Source organism: Vicia villosa, linkage group LG1 (assembly GCF_029867415.1).
Source record: "Vicia villosa cultivar HV-30 ecotype Madison, WI linkage group LG1, Vvil1.0, whole genome shotgun sequence".
Lineage (NCBI taxonomy): Eukaryota > Viridiplantae > Streptophyta > Magnoliopsida > Fabales > Fabaceae > Vicia > Vicia villosa.
Genome location: NC_081180.1, coordinates 104787013 through 104810290, shown reverse-complemented (window position 1 = coordinate 104810290; position 23278 = coordinate 104787013). Strand labels below are relative to the sequence as shown.

The 23278-nt window shown below is 30.1% G+C and overlaps 1 protein-coding gene across 1 annotated transcript; it reads left to right on the top strand.

The window, feature by feature from the left end:
• Positions 1-13365: 13365 nt before the first annotated feature.
• Positions 13366-14809, top strand: LOC131650715 (deSI-like protein At4g17486). Its single transcript, XM_058920419.1, has 4 exons — positions 13366-13555; positions 13678-13866; positions 14152-14232; positions 14381-14809. Exons 1-4 carry the CDS (start codon positions 13366-13368, stop codon positions 14509-14511), a joined length of 591 nt encoding a protein of 196 aa, XP_058776402.1. The 3' UTR covers positions 14512-14809.
• The last annotated feature ends 8469 nt before the right edge of the window (positions 14810-23278 follow it).

Below are 23278 nucleotides of genomic sequence, written 5' to 3'. Positions count from 1 at the left end.
TATAACCAAAGAAAAAATTTACAAGTTGGGTTCAATAACCAAACATATATTTTTCAATGCTTGATCTCAAGAACCAAGCTCGATCGTTCGATATTATCTCAATAATGGATTAAAACATGGGCATGACACAATGAAACACTTTCCTCACAAGTAGTTTTCACTCACGAGGCACTAAGGTAACTTTCATGAAAAAATATTTAGAGAGGAAATGTGTAATAAAATGTTAAGAAATAGGAAAACTCTGAATTCTTGTGTGATTTCGAATGAGGAAAGGTTTCCTTTATATTGGAGAAAATGGATCAAATAGGAAACAATCCATGGACTGAATTAATGGAATAATCAATTAGAGACCCCAAATAATCAATTATTAAAGCCCCAAATGGAAGGCTTTGATTGACAGTTATTACCAAGCATGATCTAATCGATTAGGTTTATTGTCTAATAAATTATTTAGTTGGAAAAAGTCTTACAATCAATTATACATTCTCCTAATCAACTTGCTAAGTCCCAAAAACATTTTTAAAACACTCAATTTGCTCCTTATCTAAGTTTAGCTTTATCATTAGCATTTTATTTTTCTTTTAAACATTTTAAAACACTTAATAAATAATCGATGTGAATCACACTACCGTAAGTCATAAGTAATAGGAGAGAAGGAGCAGGTACATTTCCTAAACTTGTTCTTCTTGCATTCGAGACTTCAGTGTGGTTCAAATCACAAACTTTTTCCCCCTAAAAAACACCCAACAAAAACACATAAAATACTTAATAAATTCCAAACATTAAAAAGTATAGAAAGGTGAGCATCCTTGCATTGGGATCTAGTTCACAACTATCTACATCAAAAAACACCAACCAATTCAATTTTCTTTAATAACATGTTAATTCCTTTCCACGACAATTGTTTAAGTCTCCAAAGGTCGAGCAGCAGTGGAATGCGACCTTTAACATTGTTCATTTAAAAAACACAAAACACATCAAAACTTGTAAGCCGAAATACGGTTGCTCTAATTCCTTAAAAGAGATACGTAGGCATTAGGTTACGGGACCTGAACGAGTACAACTTTATAAATATTTCCTTCTTTTCCCTGCATTTTCTTTTCTTTCTTTCTCATGCATTTCTGAAGGTGTTTGCAAATTGGTTGTATTATTGGTAAAACATACCTGGTTGATTGTGTATATGCAGGTTGCATATATGTGTGGAGCTAATACAGGTTGTGTAGTGAATGTCATGTCAATGTCATGACATCCATGTGTGACAGCAGGAGCTGTTAGTGTTTATTAATTGTGTTTCCTGATTTATCACTTTTATCTGTTTAGGAAACTTTTTATTGAGTGCTGCAAATTTCGTTCAGAAGATCCTACTGACAGCATATTGTGTAACAGACAGCTGGCGTGTGAATTAGGTTAACTTTGTTAACCCTAATGTGTTTCTTAAAAAGCCCAAGGCCCAATACTGCGTATAAAAAGAACTGCAATCCTAATTTGGAATGCAGACAGAAGATTGTGTATTGTGAAGAACTGATGTTCTGTAACTGTCTCTTGTGATCCACGCTATTATCTTTGATGATTGCGTTGGAATTAGTTTGTGTTTTTGTTGTGTCACTTTAAGCTTTTAAGCACGAGTGTATGTCTCTTGATTGAAGCTTTTAAGCAGATCAAAGTGTGTTTTTCAAGTGTGTCTTCTATATGTAATTGTTTATTGTGTATGTGTAATCACTGCTGTGATTGAGGGGGAGTGGAATGGAGATATTCCATATCTAGGTAGAACCTAGGTAGAAGGGTCATTGGGTAGTGATTAAGTGAGAAGTTGTAAACGGGGGAGTTTAGCTTTGAATTGATACTACTGATAGTGGACTTCATCCCTGGCTTGGTAGCCCCCATAGTAGGTTGTTTGAACCGAACTGGGTAAATAATTCTGTGTGTTCTTTACTGTTTTATGCTGTTTTGTTATTACTGTCTGTGCTGCATAATTGTGAATGTCATAACATCCAGTTTGACATCAAGCGTGTGTTACTAGAATTTTAAATTTCCCTTTAGCATTATGATTTAAAATTTTAGATAACACCCTTATATTAGAACGAACAAGAGTGGATCTCGTCGAGTACGACAGACATGATGGGTGTTAATCCCTTCCCCTTGCGTAACCGACTCCCTTACCCTTTCTCTTGGTCGAAAGACCTTTGTTTGTTTTTCCTTTAGGTTTTACTCGATTTTTTCCTTTCCCATCTCGTGGGATAAATAAACCATCGATGGCGACTTCATTGATCTTATGATTTTGTGCAGTTGTTTCAGGTATGTAGGCCTGAGACTCAAATGTCTTACCGAGCTCACTTTCAAAACCTTCTCTTCCCATCCCCCACTCTATTTGAATAAAAAAACCATAAACACAAAAACAGTTTTAAATAACAACAATAACAATAATATTTTCAAAGAGGTTCCTATGGAGTACCATAGATGTGAGGGGTGCTTAAAACCTTCCCCTTTCATAACAAACCCCCTTACCCAAATCTATCTTTATTTTATTAGTTTTGATTTTAAAAACTAATGTGGGTTTTATTCTCTCTTTCTCCCATTTCCTTTGGAAACAATAAAGCACGGTGGCGAATCTGTTTAAAACATATGAGCTAAGTCAATTCAATAGATTTAGTCTCACAAATTTCACTGCTACAGGTTGTTAGTGCATATATTGGCAGGTGTTTGGTGATTGGTGGCTGGTATCGGCAAAGTGCACTAACCATGGTAAAAGTCAAAGTGAACGTTGTTGTTGTTGTATGTACAAATGTTGCATGCATTCGTGTTGTTGGACGATGGTCCGTTGTTGGTAGCTAAATTCCTATAGTGTTGGATACAGTGAGATAATTGTTGGTGATCCGCAGTCTCATTATGTGGACTGAGTGCGAGTAGCTAATTCCTATGGTGATGGATTAGTGAAGTGTTACATTAGTAAAGATTTTGGACGGAGTTCCGATTGGTACCACATGCATTGAGTTGTTGTCGTTGAATCTCATTGCATTGCATTAAATGTATTGTTGTTAGATTGTATGGGTGTGATATGAGTTGGAATGTATTGTTGTGCTTGTAATAGTCTATTGTTCTCTTATTATTATACTCATTATCTATTTATGATATCTCACCCCTTCTGTCGAGGATCCTGACTAAACCTTTAGTCCCCTAAGAAATTTTAACAAACCTGGTTAAGTTTCAAAGTGTTGGGTTTACAAAATGCTTCTTGAAAAGCTTATACACACAGTTACAATACAATGGGATTTACAAAGAATGAAAGATATGAAGCTTTCAATGAGATAACAACTTTCTTCTTTGTGTTGATACTCGACTTTTTCTAAGTGTTTATGATTTATGTGTTTCACGTTCTTGTTCTATTCCAAATTAAATCGTCATTTTTCCATGGCTTCAAACACTCCCTTAAATAGATGAGAATAGATCCGTTGGAGGGTGAAGTTGGAATTTCTTAAACCACAGCTTGCATGGAGATATTTAGTAGCACAGTAGTAGATTGAAGGTAGAGGCATAATGCAAGGTAAGGATGAAACGTTTTGCAAAAGTTAGTATTGACAACAATCATTTTGTCCTCTTTTACAAGGTAGTGGAAATGATGATGATTTGTACTATTTTAATATTTTCACACTATCTTCGTAGTAATCTCTTTCAGATAGAGGCTTTTGATAAAATTTGGTGAAGCTTGGTCAGAATCCATAGTTACTAACTTTCTTCACTTCTAATCACTTGAGTCAGAGGCTTCTGATAGATTGACACGAAGCTTGATCAGAGTAAGTTTTCTGTTTTTTTTTTTAAAACGTCGAGTCTTGAGCTATTAGAGTCAATATGGATAATATGTGTTTAGTAGATGACTTGATGCTTTGAAGAAGTAGATTCGTAGTGGTAAACACTTCTTTTTCAAAGGTTCAGAGTGCATTTTGATTGCCCAAAATCTAGAGTTGCCTTGTTCATAGTCTAGAACTTCACTTGTCTAGAGTCCACAACTTGCATATTCAGAGTCTAGAATCTATGAGTAAAATTTGCACACTTTAAACAAACCAGTAGAATACAAAATTGTTCCTTATACAAAAACATTTATTATCATCAAAACTTTAAGAATTAGTTAAGAAACCAAACTTGTTCCAACACTCATTTCTGCAGTGTAATCAAATTTTTTATATAGAAATTGCCTCTCTTTTTTCAAAACCAATTTACATTACAAATAAAAAAGTAAAACAATCATGAAATATTTCAAATAATAAAGTAAAAGTCAAAATATCAAAATATTGACGATACAATTGATATTGGAAATTATCAAAATAAACAATAAAGTACAAACTAATAAAATTAGACAAGTTCATAGTAGATATTAGTGTCTCCATTATCCAATTTATCCCCATATTTTGTAATCTAAACAATTTTAAATCCAGAACGAAACCTAATCAAAATGGGCTTTTCAATTGAATTAGGGGCATGTTTGAATGACTATAAGTGGGTACATATTATTGTTTGCCTATTGGTGAAGTTATTTCATTAAATATGTTATTTTTCTCATAAAAATTAACATAATTTTTTTCAATTAAGTCTTATTATATTTTTCTAACAATTGACATGCACACATTAAATTATAATAAAAAATTTCACAAAAATAATATATTTATAATTATTTAAAGGTAATTTTTCGTAAAATTATATTTTTTCTATATTTTTTTATAAGTAAATTTTGACTTAAAATTATAAAATAAATAATATATTTAAACTATAAATAAATTAAATAGATAAATTATTCAATGAATTAAAAAATTAAAAAAATTGCTTATAATAAAGAAAAAAAATATTTTTTAGTGATATAATAGTCTGATTAAATTTTCAATTAAGTTAAATCATCAACATACGTTTGATTTGCATAATACTAGATTGTTGGCCCGTGCGATGCATGGGTATTTTAGGATTGAAAATTATAATATTCATTAAAAGTTAATATTTTATTATTATTGTTATTATTATATTAAGTAGGTTATAATAATAATAATTATTATTATTAATGTTAATTTATAACAATTACTTTACTATATCACGATATTTTTTATTACTATTATTTTATCATTTTACTTATTTTTATTTATAATTTTTTATTTCAATAGTTTTGTTTCAATGGCTTGTTATTATCACTACAATATTTATTATCAAATTAAAATTGTAACTTAAAAATCAATACATTCTCGTTTGTTTTTGATATCTCTTAAAATGACGTGATTATTATTTAAATAAAAGAAAATATATTATTAATGGTGTACATAATTTTGCAAACTTTGAGGTATTGGGATGTTATTGTCATTAAAAATATTTAGTATCGGATGACAAATATAAAAATTCAATAGATTGTGATAATTTTAAAGGAATATGAATTTATGAAATAGATTGTCAAAGTAAATCGATTTTGATCGATTGATATTCTAAAATCGATTTTAATAATTCGAGGGGTTAAAAAATTTAATTGAAATTAAATATTTGTTTCAATAAAACCAAATTAAATTCTTTGTATAAATGCTTTATTAACCTATTTCAATTTATTAATATTTTAGAACTGATTTTAATTGATTGATATTTTAAAACTGACTTTAATAATTTGAGCGGTTAAAAAATTTAATCGAACTTAATTATTTATTTCAATGACGTATAATATAAATCTTGATTTTATTCTTTGCATCAAATTTAAATTTATTTATTTCAATAAATTTGTATAATTTAAACTTGTATAATTTATTATTATATTATTATTAATAGAGATCATTCAATATTATGTTTTTTTTATTATTAGTATTTTTATAATAGGTAATTATTATTATTATTATTATTATTATTATTATTATTATGTATTAATATAGTATTAATTTAATATTTAATAAAATAAAGATGGCAAATATATATATATATATATATATATATATATATATATATATATATATATATATATATATATATATATATAGTGTTAATATTAATATTGTTATTATATAAACATTACAATTTCGAATCAATTAATTGGAATAATAAAAGATAAATATGACGTTTTTGAAAAGTTACAACAATTGAAACAATAATCTAATTTACTGTATTGAAAATAAAGGACAATAAATTGCAACAACATGCTTGTATGTAAATCACAATCATAATTAAAATATAAATATTACTTATATTAAAAATTAATATAATTTATCATAATAATAATAATAATAATAATAATAATGTTACCTATGAAATTTAAATAATGCAGAACAAAATGACATATTTAAATATTGTTAAAATTATTTGTAACATAATTAAAGACCTTCAATATATTATAGTTAGAGAGAGCAACAAAATAAGAATGTAAAAGTAGCAACAAAATAATTCTTCTTTCTTCTTTACGTCCGCAAGAAATAGTAGAGAAAACTATATCACAAAATCCTATAAGAAAATTCTTACAAAATCATATAGTTAAAATATTTAGATAACTGATATAATAGTGTAAATTAAATCATAAGTCTGCCATATAAATTGAAGAATAGTTAACACATAGTCAAAAATAAGAAAAGGAAATAAAAATATCGATACAAAATTAAAAAAATTAGGTACCTTGTCTTTGTTTGGGTAGAAGAGGATGAAGATATACAACAACAAAAAATAGTTGGAATATTTACAATTACTACAATAGAATAAGTTGAGGTACTTGTCATATAAATCAATTAATAGCTAAAACATATGAAAAGAAAGGAAAATATCAATACAAAATAGAAAATGAAGTACTGTCTCAATCTTATTTGAAGAGAATGATGAAGACCCACAACAAAATATATAGTACTGATATGTAAAACTCTTTTACCAATTATGTATTTATATACATAAGAATGATTATTAATTAAAAAGACAATAACTCTAATTTTGTAACTCATATGTTACAAAAAAAATTGTAACGAACCGTTTTACTAATTAAAATCTATTATTAACTCATACTAATTAAATTTTTATATTCTAATTAAAACAAATTTACTTTTATCTTCATTATAATAATTTCACATTATTACAAATAATGAATATTTATGGAATATATTTTAGCTAAGTAAAAAAATCTAAAATTATGAAATTTGTTTATGTAGAAGATATATATATATATATATATATATATATATATATATATATATATATATATATATATATATATATATATATATATATATATATATATATATATATATATATATATATATATATATATATATATATATATAATTTCTCGTATTAGTCCTAATTGGTCAATGGATTATTTTTAATCAAATATAAGTAAATAAAATCAAACATTATATATTATTAAAATAAATTAAGTTTTTAGAGCTAATAATATAAAATTGTACATATTAAAGTATTGACTTCAAATGTTTTAATATCATTTTTTTTGGTAGTGAGACAATTTATTAAAAGTTATTTATTTATTATAATAAAATTAGGGTATTAGATTGGATAAATGTAATGATTTGGTGTGAAGAATAAAAAGTGATAAAAATTCAAAATTTTAATAGTTTTATAATATGATGCCACATTGGATTAATATTTCTAATATGATGCCACATAGGATTTAGGGTTAGGGTTGGGTCCAAGGTTGTCATCATGACAACCTTACGTTTATATTAAGTAGATGACATATTAAATTTAAAGTTTTAAGTTGACTTTATTATATGATGTTTTAATTTATATATGTGATAAGTAAAAAAATTAATTGAATTGATTGTGATGATAAAATTAATGTTATTTATTAAAATATTTTATTAATTATAATTAATAGAATGGTAAATTGAATAGAATTCAAAAAATAATTATAGAGTTGAATGGATATAAATTGATAATGCACAACAATTTACGGTGTCGTTCAATATAAAATCATCACTTAGACATGTCAAATTACTAATTTTAAAATATCTGTGTGATTTTGTAGAGTATACAATTATCATTGGATGACATCGTAAAATTATTTTATTTTGTCATCTTTTATTTTTAGAGATGACAGTTCGACTCATCCCCAATAAATATCCGAAAAACTATGCAACACAAGTAGGGTAAAAATATATAAAAGTGAATATGTGCATGAGTAGAGTTGTTAAAATGAACTAGCCTATATGGATCGATCCGTTCGAAACGATAAATCATAGAGTTTGGGCCTTCAAATTATAGTTCATATTTTATGGACTTTTTAAGTCTGGCTTTAAAGAGCACGTTATCCATTAGTATATATTAATTCTTATATTGTGTTACTTCAAAATAACATATTAGTTTTTCTCACTTTACTAAATTTTATCTCTATTCTATTCAATCTTTTTTAAAAATATTATACATTAATATAATCAACACTCTTTCCTCGTATTCTATTAGATTCTCTTATTAAAATATTTGAGTATTATTATTTTACACAATTTAGATATGTATTATATTTAAAAGCACATTATAGTATTTATAAAATATAATATAGTACTTAAAAATATACTATATTTAAAATAATATAACTTTTTATTTTATTTATAAAAAATATTATATATTTTGATATTTTAATTTTTTTTATAAAAAAAAAAAGCGTTTAGGACAGGGGTAGGCCAAAGTGCGTCTAAGGTCGAACTCTTATAGTAATTTTTAGGCCCATATTACAACAAGTTTTTTTAGTCCGCCTCTAAAATGCCCGAGGTCCGCCAGGGCCGAGTAATCCATTTTGACAGCTCTATGCATGAGCACAGAAAATTATCCACTAAAATAAGCGAGTATGAGTACAGATACGGGTACATTAACACACACCTCCTTATATCTGCACAATATACATTTTTATATTTTATTTTTATCATACTTGTATGTGTTTAAATATGAGAGTTTCTTTATTTTTTTTAACTCAATAATAACATTTTTGAAAAAAAATTAATGTTGTTAAATTTGGCTTAATTGCAATTTTGGTCCCCCTATTTAGGTATTTTCTTCATTTTGATCCTCCAACTTTAAAAACCACAATCTTAGTCTCTTTTTTAAGTTTTCTATTCAATTTTGGTCCCTCTTTAAATCTGGGGGTATTTTTTAATGAGGTGGCATTATTTTTGCTTATGTGTCAATGCCATGTCATTTTAATATAATTTTTTTAATTCATTATTTTAATTTCTTAAAATTTTCTTTTTAATAATTAAATATTTTTAGTTATTTTATTTTATACATATTTATTTAAAAACTAAATATTACATATTCTAAAATATATGTTTGGGCCTAAAGAAAATTTTAAAAAATTAAAATAATGAATTAAAAAATTATATTAAAATGACATAGCATTGACACATAAACAAAAATAACGCCACCTCAAAAAATACCTCCAGATGGGGGCCAAAATTGAACAAAAAACTTAAAAAAGGGACTAAGATAGTGATTTTTAAAGTGGGGAGATCAAAATTAAGAAAATGGCTAAACGGGAGGACCAAAGTTGCAATTAAGTCAATTTTAAAATAACAAAATAAATTATAATTTATCGATAATTTTATTATAAATATCGAAAAACAGATATAAATATAGGTACCGTAAATAATATATATTTGAATATGGCAAAATTTTCAAATTATAAATATGATGATACTATAGTAGTCTTGCCAAAATCTACTCATTGTCATTCTTACCTATTTTCTCAATATATATATATATATATATATATATATATATATATATATATATATATATATATATATATATATATATATATATATATATATATATATATATATATATATATATATATATATATATATATATATATATATTCCTTGACAAATAATTAATGGTTAAAGAGGACAAAATCCAATTTATTTAATAATTATGAAAGTGATGTCACTTTTTATGAAAAGAAAAGTTGAATAAATTAATGCATAAATACTAGGGGTGGCAAAACGGGCCCGGCCCGTTGGGCATGCCCGTTTTCCCCGCACTTTTGTGCGGGGCGGGCCAAGATTTTAGGCCCTCACCCTCTAGTGTGACCGCCCCGCCCGGCCCGTAAATTATGCGGGCTTTTGCGGGCACCGAAATTAACATAATTTTTTCATTTTTAGGCCTAAAAGTGTGGTGCCCGCGGGCTTAGCCCGCCCCACCCTCACTTTTTTGCGGGGCGGGCCAAAGTTTTAGACCCGCACCCTCTACTATGACCGTCCCGCCCCGCCCCATTTTCTTGCGGGCTTTTGCGGGGCGGGCTTAAACGGGGCGGGCATGCCCGTTTGCCACCCCTAATAAATACCCCGCTTATTTTTCACTTTCTTCTTACCAACCAACCCCAAGCATCTCATTCACTAGCATCTGACATAGATGGCTAGTTTGAATCGTTTCAGAAACCATCTACTCACCACACCATCAGTTTCCCTTCACATCACTTGTCTATGTCCAAATCATGGTTGGGGGGCCACATCAAATCAATATAATCAATCTTCATGGAATGAAATAGTTATTCCAATGTCATCACTTATTGATACCTCAAAGAAGATTATAAATAAGATGTGTAAGGCCATTTTGTTGGTCTAAAGCCCGCGGGCATTCGACTTTTTAGGCCTAAAAATAGTAAAATTCTATGAAAAAACAAATGCCCGCAAAAGCCCACAAAAAAAAGGGGCGGGGCGGGGCGGACACATTAAAGAGAGCGGGCCTAAAACCTTGCCCCGCCCCGCGAAAAAGTGCGGGTAAAACGGATTTTCCCCGCGGGCCGGTCCCGTTTTGCCACCCCTATGTGTAACTGCTAAGGTCTTACATCAATTTAAATATCTACTTATAAAGTAGAAGCAATTATCACTCGATGAATTGGAATGATAGGGATGACTTAATTAAGTCTAAAAGTCATTTGTTAACGTGATATTAGAATTTAGTTTAAGATCTGATAAATTACATATTATCATGTTTTTGCTATTAAATCATTTGTCATTTATTTTCATGTTTAAGATGTTTAGTCCTTAGCGTAATAGTATAATAAGAGTTTCACATAAAACACTCACTACTAGAAATACACGTATTACCTGCGGAATTTCCTTCGAAAAATATTCTGCAGGTTTACCTGCGGATTTTTCTGGGAATTTCTTAAATAAACAAAATTTTCCTGCGGATCGAGAATTGGCAGAAAATTCCGTAGGAATACCTGCGGATTTTTCTGCGGTTCATACATTTTCAAATAGAAAACGAAACTATAAAGCAAAACCCGCAGGTAAATCCGCAGGAAAGTTTCCTGCGAATTTTGCTGCGGATACCTATTAAAACCAAACTATTATACAAAATCCGCAGGTAATTCCGCAGGAATATTTCCTGCGGATTTTTCTGCAAATTTAACTATTTTCTTAAAATAATAGTAATTTTTGTCTAATTTTTTTTTTAAAATTAATTATTATATTTAATGGTTAATTATTTAATATTATTATATTAATTAATGTTTTAATGTGAATTGTGTTATTTTTAAATTTTCATCTTAATTTTTTAATGAAATAAAAGGTATAAAAAATTTGAAAAATAAAATTAATAAAAGGTATTAAAAATTTTGAGAATGGGTATCGAAGATTTTTTTTATAACAACCAATTTTTTTAAAAAATCACATAGGTAATTCATATTTCAAATTTATTATCTCAATAACCACGTTTGGCCATTCTATATTGCGCCTCTTCTTTTTTTTTTAAATTTCAATAATCAGTAGATTTACTGTTTTTTACAGATTTACCTGCGAATTTACCTGCAGATCGGACATTAAAATATTTTATCACAAGTGACTGAATATTTTTAAAAAGTAGGTGGCGTCATATGGAATGGCGACTACGTGAAAATCACCCCCAAATATGGTTGACGATTTCTCAATGCATCTCATATATCTTTTAGACACCACGCAAAAGATACATGATATCATTTAGCCATGTCATATAAAAAATTTAAAAATTACAGTTTGATTTAGCATGATACATGATCGTGATTGATTGACAGTGTAAGTCATTTTTCTCTAAAATTTAAAAGAAAAATCTGATAAAATTTCTACATAGAAATTGAACTTACTCTCTATCTCATATTGGACCAACACTAAAAACAAATGTAAGATTAAGTATCATTATTTTACTAATTACTACAAATTATCTCATATTGGACCAATACTAAAAACAAATGTAAGATTAACTATCATTATTTTACTACAAATTAAAATTATAATTAATTTCAATTTAATAGACAATTATTTGTATAAATTACACATATAATTGTTTATACTTTATTTAAAAAGTATGTACCATTTTTTTTGGTTATTAATATTATTATTATTATTATTATTATTATTATTATTATTATTAATAATAAGTTACATTAGTTTTTTTTTTAAAAAAACAAAGGTTATATATAAATAAATTATAATATATTTTCTCCATATTGTTAATGGGTTTAGTCTCGTATACTGTAACTCACCATGTTAACTTCTGAAAATGTCTTCTTCCCTCCATAAGCACTTATGAGAAGTGCTTTTTCATTCTAAAAAAACACTTACTAATAAAAGTCATTCTCTCTACTCTCCTGATCATCATGAAACAATGCTACCAAAAAAATCAATCAATTGATTCACTCCCAAATAATGATTCACTCCCAATGAATGATAAGGAGTTACTGGCGAAAAATATGGATGACGGGGTGACGGGATTCCAGCTAGGGGACGTTTCCGACGGCACGTTCAGTTTGTGGAGCCGCGGAAGTCGAGGTTGAGAGGTGCGGCGGAGCTATGAGGTAGTCGCGGTGGAGTTTCCGGCGGAGCTATGAGGTAATCGTGGAGGTCGCGGTGGAGTTTCAAGGTTGTTCTCGCGTTTTCGTCGACAAATCCGGTGAGACAAGTATTCCGCGTTTTTTATTTTCTCTTCTGTTCAATTCTTGGTCGCTTAATCGTAGTTGTGTTATCATTGATGATTGTTGCTCAGTTCTTGCTATCGAATGCTTTCAAAGTGAAGAGTTTTTCATCTTACACACAAGGTGTTTGATGAAAAGTCTCAACCAAGCTCTTAGTCTTAGCATGTATTAGTATAAAATAAATTGCTTGGTTTGCTTAATTGGTTTGTTTATTTGGTTGTTTGTTTTGAATGACATCAATTTGTTCTCAGTAGGAAGTTAATTTGAACTGATTTTATGTCAGAAGTAGCTGTTATAAAAATCTTAGGATCAAATTAGGGGCTTATGTTTATTTTGTTGACTTAAATTTGTGTTGGTTTTATATTGATTTTGCACTTAAATTATTTGAATGATTGTTGTCAAATTTGAGATTATGGACTGTGGTTTTAAAATGCGGCCGCGATTACATTGGGGCTACAACACTTGATGAATATATGAAGTATGTTGAAAAGGATGCAGCATTTGAAAGGAGGTTTCAACAGGTTTACATGGCTGAACCTAGTGTGCCCGATACTGTTAGTATACTTAGTGGATTAAAAGAGAGATATGAGGGCCATCATGGTGTTAGAATTCAAGACCGTGCTATTGTTGTTGCAGCTCAGTTGTCTAGTTGGTACATAACGGGTATGCTCTTGCACTCTATTAATATTTGATTACTTATGTATTGGATGGGCATGATTTCTTAATAATTATAAAATCTCATATGTTCAATTCAATAATATTGGTATTTATTGGTTTGAACTAAGTCGGATGCAACAGACTACAACTGTGTTCTTATTCACAATTCCGTTCTTTTATTGAGCGTCTATCCACGAAATATCATGGAGAAACTTACCATCTGATTGCTAAGAATTGCAACCATTTTACGGATGAAGTTTGCCAAGAGTTAACTGGAAAGCCTATCCCTGCATGGGTAAATCGGTTGGCCCGTGTTGGTAAGGACTCTCTTTGTCTATATGTTTTATATTTACGATAAGGCTCATCTAAACACATCAATTCACTATAAAGAGTAAAGTGGGAAATAGAGTTTATCGAAAGGAAACAAGCCGAAAACAACTTATGGATGTATCATAAGTCATTTTCTTAAGCTATCCAAAACAATCTTACTAGGGCTTACATCAGGAGATTAACCCAAACAAGTCAATTCAAACAGACTAGGCATCTTGTGATTGCTTCTACTAATTTAGGTTTAAGCTAATCAAATGCGGTTTAAATTTCAGGTTCTTTTTGCAATTGTCTTCTGCCCGAAAGCCTTCAGGTTGAGGCTGTCAGACATCAACCTGATCATATTCCACATTCTGGTAAGCCATGAATGAAGATAACTATATATCAAAAGATTGTCTTACAATATTTTATCTTTCAGATTGATTTATTGGTTGTGTCAGAACAAAAAATCTAGTATTAGTGGCATTGGAAAGAAACACTTTTGGCTAACATGTGTTATTGCAGATGAAGAGGAAACAGAATCTGAAGACCATTCTGCGTCCGATGATAGTGAAGAGGAAGATTCGAATCACCATTTGCTAGATCCACAGAATGGCGTTGTCTCGTTTATGAAGGAAAAACCAGTTGCTGAATGAAACCATTTGCTAGATCCACAGAATGGCGTTGTCTCGTTTATAAAGGAAAAACCAGTTGCTGAATGATTTTTTCACATGTTAACTTAATTGTGATTATTATTATTAATCAATAATAATTTTTATTCTTTTTTAACTTCCTTCAATTATATCTCTGCGGTATTAGCTCGCACAGTGTGATGAATTTTCTCAACTGGAATATATATTTGGAGGTCCGAAAACATGTTTTGAATTACAAACACAACTGTAGTCTAGATAAAGAGAAGGACAAAGCTAGCAAAGCCCGTCTTGTAGATGTAAGTATAGATGCTGAGTTTTTATCTTAAGTAGGAATTCAAATTCAAATTTGCCATGTAGCATCAAATGATATATTAGACAATGAACATATATTTATTCAATGACTGATAAATAACTTAGTTAATCAAACTTTATTCATTTAACCTCGGTGTTGGACAATGGTGCAAAGTATGTATTTTTTGTAGTACAGGACAGTTTTTATTCTGTTTTGTGTATTTATTGTATCTAAGCGGTTCTAACTGTTGATGTTACTTGCATGTGCGGAGAGAACTTGACGACTTAAGAGACAAGCTTCAACCTCTAAAGATGAAGTATAGCAAAGAAAAAGAGAGAATTGATGAGATTCGAAGGCTGAAGCAGAAACGTGAAGAGCTCCTATTCGCACTACAGAAGGCTGAGAGGCGGTATGATCTAGCCAGAGCTGCAGACCTACGATATGCTGCAGACATATTTAAAAGATGATGGGAACAGTATGCCAGTTTATTATCCCAGGATGTCAAACCTGTTGATCTAACAGAACTTAGTTCAAGTAAGGAGCAAGCATTGGCATCTTTACAAGCAGAGCCGCAGTCAGATTGGAAGCTGGCAGTGCAGTATTTTGCTAACTTCACAGTAGTCTCAACAGTTTTCATAGGGTTGTATGTGCTTGTCCGCATATGGCTTGCTGCTCCGAGTAAAATTTTAGGGCTCGAGTTTGCTGGACTTGATTTACTAGATTCAATAGGCGAATTTGTTGTTTGTGTTGTCCTGGTTCTTCAAGGTGAACGCATGCTGGGTTTAATATCACGTTTCATAAAAGCCAGATCACAAAAGGGTAATTACACTCTCTACTGCTACCTTAAACTTTGCATTTCTTAACTAAAGGTAACCCCTTCCATCCATCTCTTCTTCATTGATCCGAAGTTGCTTTTCCTTCTCTTTTCACTTTGAAGGATTGTTGTTTAAGACTGCAGAGATTTATAAGATAAAAAAATTATTGGAATACACTACTGTTTAAAGTCTGGTGTGGAGCTTCAGGTATACATGTCTGCACTTGTCACTTTTTTTTGTTTAAATTAAGTATGAATGTTTAATGATGGCCCTTAGTTTGTGAAACGTTTTCATCTTATATTCATATATGCCTTGATGGATTTTTACATCTAGGATACCACGATGAAATAGATCTACTAAATATAGGTCTTACCACACAACTGATGTAAAACATGATTTATGCAGTTAATCATATTGCGGTGTTACAAGTAGGTATGACATGGATGGAGAATGACTACCTTTGATGCAAGTTTTTGGATAGGCTGGGATTTAATACTCTATCTCTTCAGCGCAATAATGCTTCTCCGATGTACGTTTTTTATCATCGTTCTTTACAAATATTGATCATTCTTGATGATTCTTGATACGTCAACGGTATGTGTAGTGATCTTTTTTACTATCTATGAAAATTGATTAGTGTTCATTGTAAATATAACAATGGATTGGATTGAACACCCTCTAAGGTTATTCAAAATCTATGATTTCTCAAACAATTCTACAGGGCACCATACAATGTAAAAAACTCTACTTATATTTTTCATGACAAGGTTGTTCAATCTGATACTTGTCTTGGGTGAGTAGTAATAATAATAATATCTCATACTGTTTTAATAATCATAGTAATGAACCATTGATTGTGTTTCATTTTTAATTTCATTCCGGTAAAGTTTTCTTCTACTAGTTGGACACATGATAGCAAAGGTTTCTTTTACAGCGCTATCCGGCTCCAACAATCAAGTGAGTCATTTCTATCAAATTCTTATTAACAGTTAGTGAATCATAGTGCTTCTGATGATGGTAGGAAGGACTAGGATCAGTTTTGTGTTTGGACCGGAAAAGATGAAGAAAGCCACCAAGCTAGATGGGAATGTGGTGCCACTAGAGTTTACTCTCTTGCTGCAAATTTAGTTCCTGGTCTGATGAACCAACTCATGTTTCAAGGTAAGAATCCTTCATTAAATATTAAGTTGAAACCGTTATTTAATTGGATTTTTCAATGTGCCGACACCAATGGCTTGGATTTTTCAATGTAACGACACCAATGGCTTGAAAAGAGAAGAGAGTTTGTGGATTTAGTGGAACAAATTCGCATGAGATGGGAGTACTTTTACTTAATTCATATTAATTTTTCAGCAAGATTTGTGCTGCTGTAACATGACAGACTTTCTTTTTTTGTCAACTTTAATTGATACGTATGTCCTGTACTCTCTCAATGCAGGACCCAAAATTGCCATTGTCAGTTTATTTGGAATATCTTGCTACAACATTAGGACCGCTGGAGCAGTTGGCTATAATATAGTTTCTTGAGTCTTTGTTGATCATTCCAAAGGTAAGAGGCAAACAAGGTCTGAACTTTTCTATCAAACATGAACGTTTTATTTTATGGAGTAACGTTATTATGAGTTTGTTATAGTTTGGAAATTGGCTCAATGAAATTTATTAAGTCTACTATTGGATGAAGCTTTATTTTAGTGGTTATATTCTTTCAAAAGGAAATTTGCTTAAAGCTGTGACTCACCTTTCATTCTCTTAAAGTAAATTCTATTGCCTAATGTGATGTTAGTGTTCAATTTGGCTTATGTTTATTTAGACTTGAACTGAAATCAACTTCATTACTTTCCAGGACTAATGCGCCAAGGTGGAAAGTTAAGTTTATCCTATGAAGTAGAGAGGTATCAACTTGATTCCGTAAAGGTTTTGCACTTAACATTACATTGTTTATTTTTTATTTATAATTTAAGTGTAGCTTACTAATCATAATTTGATATGGTTAATTAGAATTGGTCCCTATTTGTACCAATTTTCATACATTACATGTTAATTTCTGGCACATGATTTGTCTTTTGGAGAAAACCTCTGTTGCATAACTTTGGTGACTATATATATTGTTTAGTATATCTATAGACTGCATAAATTTTTTTTTTAATTTTTTAAATAATTTACCTGCGGATTTAGCTGCGGATTTTTACTGCGGATTTAGCTGCGGAATTTCCTGCCGAAAATATTACCCACGAAGGTTTTAGCTGGGGACATAAAACCGCAGGAAAATCCGCAGGTAAGGTGTTTCCTGCGGAAATTTAGCGAAAATCCGCAGGAAATTTGAATATTTCTAGTAGTGACTATATGTCACCAACATATTATAAATGGAGACAATTATAATTCTACAATTTTTAAATAAAATTCTTTTCACTAAAATCAAACTTGGTCAAATTTAAATTCAATATTTTCATAAAAGAATTATAATTTTTAAAATTAAAATAAATTAAATTAGTTTCTTTTGACTAAAATTAAACTAGATTAGATCTAAATTCAATGTTTTCATAAAAAAATTAAATTCTTTGATTTTGTTATTAATTTAAAATAAAACTGATTACATTATATTAATTTAATACCAAAATTGTATTTTAAATGTCTATAAATTTATTAAAATTTAATAATTTCAGTTATATTATTATTATATACTTTAATAGAGCCTTGTAAATTTGTCTTAAGCCTTCCATATACAATATGTGCGTGTTTGTGATTTTTATGAAAAATTTAAATTGTATAAAATTTCATTGAAAAGAATTATGTTAGTTCTTTTAAAGATTTTTTAACGAAATTATAATTTATTTATATATAATCAAGATTATACGTAAATAATAGGCAAACAGATAACGAGTTGCGTCGTCACTCTTTTTTGGATGACAAAATTAAACCTCTTAAAAACTATCATCATTGTCCTAGGAGACACAACATTCCTAGGAGACACAACATTCATATGCATGAGTCTTTGAACTCTCTTTAAAAGATTTAGGGTTAATGAACTTCTTAGTCCCTCTAAATATTGCAGATTTCGTTTTTAGTCCCTCCAAAATTTTCCTTTAAGAAATCGTCCCTTCAAAATTTTTCGTCTAAACTATTGGTCCCTAACGTCAAATTTGCTAGAGATTAGCTACGACTTTAGCCACCGATTAGCTACGAAATTTGACGTTAGGGACCAATAGTTCGGAAGAAAAATTTTGAAAGGACGATTTCTTGAAGGAAAATTTTGGAGGGACTAAAAACGAAATTTGAAATATTTAAAGGGACGAAAAAGTTCATTAACCCAAAGATTTATTGTTTCTGGTCTTAGAAAACCAAATGTGACAAAGATAAATGGTATAAAAGCATGTTAATTGTCGGAACACACTTTCTCATGCTTGGCAACTTTATTTTAGGCGGCTTTGAGAGCTACTTGTCTCACAATAAAACCTCTAGTCCTCAGTTCCACTAGTGGAGAAACCTCAGTCAATTTTACAGATGCATGTTTCCCTCCTAACCACCTATACACTAGAATATATGTAGGGATAAGACTCAATCTCTCCTCAAGTGGGTCAGTCAAGAAACTTACAAGCGTATTTTTCTTCACATATACCACAAAATGCCTAAATATATCAAATAGGATATCCCTAACAAAATATCGGTATCTTAATCCATGAAGCTTATTGCAATAAATAGTGTGTTTCCTAAATGTATTCAAGCACGCCACAAAGCAAACTTCATCAACAAGAAATAATGGAATCATAAGTCGGTAATTAAGGATGGTATTGTGCTCTATTATAGATATATGTTCGCGTAGACCATTAATAGGGGTAGAAATGAGAAAATCTTGAGCATGTGTTGCTTGCAAACAACCAAAAACTTCTTTCTGTGTCATGGTCATATCAAACTTTACATCCATATCCTGAACACTTTTACTAAAAAGGACACTCGCCAAAATATGTTGAGTTTTAGGAGGGACGTCGTCCATTTTAGTAAAACCCTAAGGACAAAATCTAGTATCACATCACTAAGTCCATTTAAAACTCTATCGAAATCAAGGTTCATACCAGATACCCCATTGTCCCTCAATATATGATTCTGTAACACCCAAGGTTGAGCCCTAGAAGCCACAAACGCGTATGAGGCAACTTTTACTACAACGTAGAATTCTAATCACCTAGCAATAATAGGTAAAGAAGCCACTATCCACTAAAGTCTATGAATAAAGGACCTCTACCAACCACAATGTCTTCAACCGCGCTTTGCAACTCTTTATCAAAACCAATAGGTGTTTTATCCTTATGATTAGGTTGACAAGTCTTATGCCCAAAAAATAGCTCAGCAATACATATGCAAGTACGAAGTAGAATAAGGTCAATATGAGGATCCCTTAGTTGTGGAAGAAGATGTATAAGCTCAATAGCCCTGACTGCCCTCTTCATGGACAAACCTTCGGTAAAGCCATCATCTCGACTAACAGCCCCTCCAAGAAACTTCATCTCCAACATCGGCCTTCTGTTGTCTAAAGAACACAACTCCCCATGAAGTTTACTATTGATCTGTTGTCGCACACTGGTGTTTGTAGTAAACAATCACAAGTTTAGTTTACTTAAAAGATTAACTCGAAAAATTTTAAGGACAATTTGAGTGGAAATAGGATGCAATGAAAAGTGTTTGGGAATTGGATTTGAATGCTTGTATAAGGACAAAATGGAAATAAACTTTAACTATAATAAACCTTCGACAAAGATAATAAACCAAAAGTACAGGAAGCAGTATTAAAGTAAGATGTTTCAATTAAGGAAACATGGAAAAAGTAAACGACAAGGATGCAGACTTATGCATTTCTCACAACTGTTTCACTCTGTAACTTGGGTACTTTAGTCTTATAGATTACAAGTGAGATTTTGCGACCTTGATTACATGCATGAGCCTGCTTTATAAAATAGTCCTAAGTAACCGTCGAAACGGTCGTTTGTCACATGTTTGACACGTGACCTACTATGTGGGTTTTCACCATTTTAAATGTCTCCACGCGTCTTTATTGGTTTAAAAACCACTGCAACTACTCGTCACGTTGGTAACTTCCTTTGAACTTCCCAACTGTCTTTAAGAATCTCTGATTAACTTCTCTAGCATTGTCGAGACATCCTCCTCTTATCTAACTTTTAAACTGAAAATATGTTAATTCCTAGATATCTAGTAAATATGTCAAACCTAACCATTTGTCGAAACCCCTTTTTGAGATGTTTGACATGTTTTGAAGAGAGAGTGGTCCTAATCGTATGGATTCGTTCTTGATATTCTTTCAAACCATATTCACTATGCTAATTGAGTTTCTCGATCGATATAGACAGCGGATCGACAACCAAATATTTTCATACTTTGTCACTTTTACTGTAAAGTTGCTACAATGTTGAATCCTTCAACTAAAATTTTCAGGCTAACATGGAGAACAATTTATAAGGTAAATGTGATGAGTGTTAACAAAAAAAAAAAAAAAAGTTATGTTATGTGAATATCCACTTCCCACTAAATAGATGCTTAATTGTTTGCTTTCAATATTCTTATAGACATAGGAAATTGTATTTCTTGTATTGCCTATGATGACGAAGATTTTTTTACACCATATAAAGTCTTCATTTTAAATATTGACTCAGAAAAATGGTCTCTTCGCTTTTTTAGAATTGACATGCACACATTTAATAATAATAATAATAATAATAATAATAATAATAATAATAATAATAATAATAATAATAATAATAATAATAATAATAATAATAATAATAATAATAATAATAATTTGGACTATGGTACTGCACTGACTGGATATTAATTATTCACCACTTATTTTGAAGGAAGAATTATAAGGAACACTAGGGAAGGGCTGGCGACATGGTCTGCTTAAACTTGCACCGGCCAAAACACTTTATTCAATATGGCAATATCGTAATGTAGTGGTCTTCAATAACAAAGGAGGTAGAGATAGTATAGTGAATAATATAATTGACACCATTGTATATAGGAACTGGATGAGGCCTAAATATAGAATTCATATAACAAACATTTTGATGTAATTGGCTTATAGATGATAGTTTTGGTTGTTGTTTAAAGGCCGGATCGTTTGCGATCGTCTTGTACTTTTGACTGTTTTTGGAATATATATCATCTTTTATTTCAAAAATAAATAATAATAATAATAACATTTTTTAGAAAAAATCATAAATATAAATGATTTTTAAAGTAGTATTATAATATGAAAAAGGTAAAAAATTATTATTGATTTAGTGGTCAACATCTACTCGAGTAAATATTTAAATTCTACTCGGATAAATTTTTTTTTTTTGTGTAAGCAAGAATATATTAACCGGAGAACTAAGGGTTCTCCAACCTTGATACACAGAAAACGGAATTAAACCGTCAAAATACGATATTACACACCAATTACAATTACGACATACAAGACACCGGGTCCTTGACGAAATCGTAAAAACAACAATTGGAATGAGCAATATCGCCTATAGAAGACCATCTTCATATCAAAATCTTGATATTCCAAATCATATTATTAACATTCCACGCCTCATTCCTAAAGCAAAACCCATTTCTTGTCAACCAAATAATCCAAGAAGTGGCTAACCAAAACACCTCCAATTTTCCTTTTTTAATACCTTTTCTACGGCTCATCGAATACCATTCCATAAAAAAAGGAATACACTCCTCCGAGTTCCAACCCGGAAAATCCACCCACTCGGATAAATATTTAAATTCAAAATTTTACATAAGCCAAACAATTTGTCTCTGACTTTAAAAGTATAGGTTAATTGTAATTACCAAATTAGTATTATTTATTAAAACATTCTTATTTATCGTAGTTGATGGAATATTTAAATTGAGTAAATTTTATTATATAATGTGTATTGATAAAAAATAAGTAATATTATATTGTTAGTTTAAAATCAACAATTATTTTAAAACGGGAAAAAAATTCAAATGTGGCGTTTTTGTAATGAATAGAGTAAGTTTGAATATAAAATTTTGTTGTGTCATCTTTATCAAACAAATTTGTTTAATAAATATAATTGGTCTAAATAAAAGATTAAATATATTTATTATTCAATCAATCTAAAAAGAAAATTTTTGATTATAATAATCGTCAGAGTAGTACATAAATACCCTCTTATTCCTCACTTTCTTTTGACCAACCCAAACATATAAACTTAATAACAATATATCACAAGCATCTGAAAGTGAAAAACATGGATAGTATGAGTCGTTTCAGAAACTATCTATCCACACCATCAATTTCCATTCACATCACATGTCTTTCTCCAAATCATGATTGGAGGGCCACATCCAATCAAATAGTTATTCAAATGTCATCACTTTTTGATACCCCTAAGAAGATTATAAATAAGATCTGTAAGGCAATTATCCCATTTACAATTTGCTTCAAAGCAAAGCAGCTAAAGGAGTTATCAAATGATAACTCAAAGAATATCATCAAGGAAATGAAGAAGCAAGAGGATGATAGATGCTTGTGGAAGAAGACCATATTAATGGGAGAGAAGTGTCAACCATTGGAATTTTCAGGTGCAATTTTTTATGATAGTGAAGGGAATCAACTTTCTGAGCCACCAAAGACAACACCAAGAAA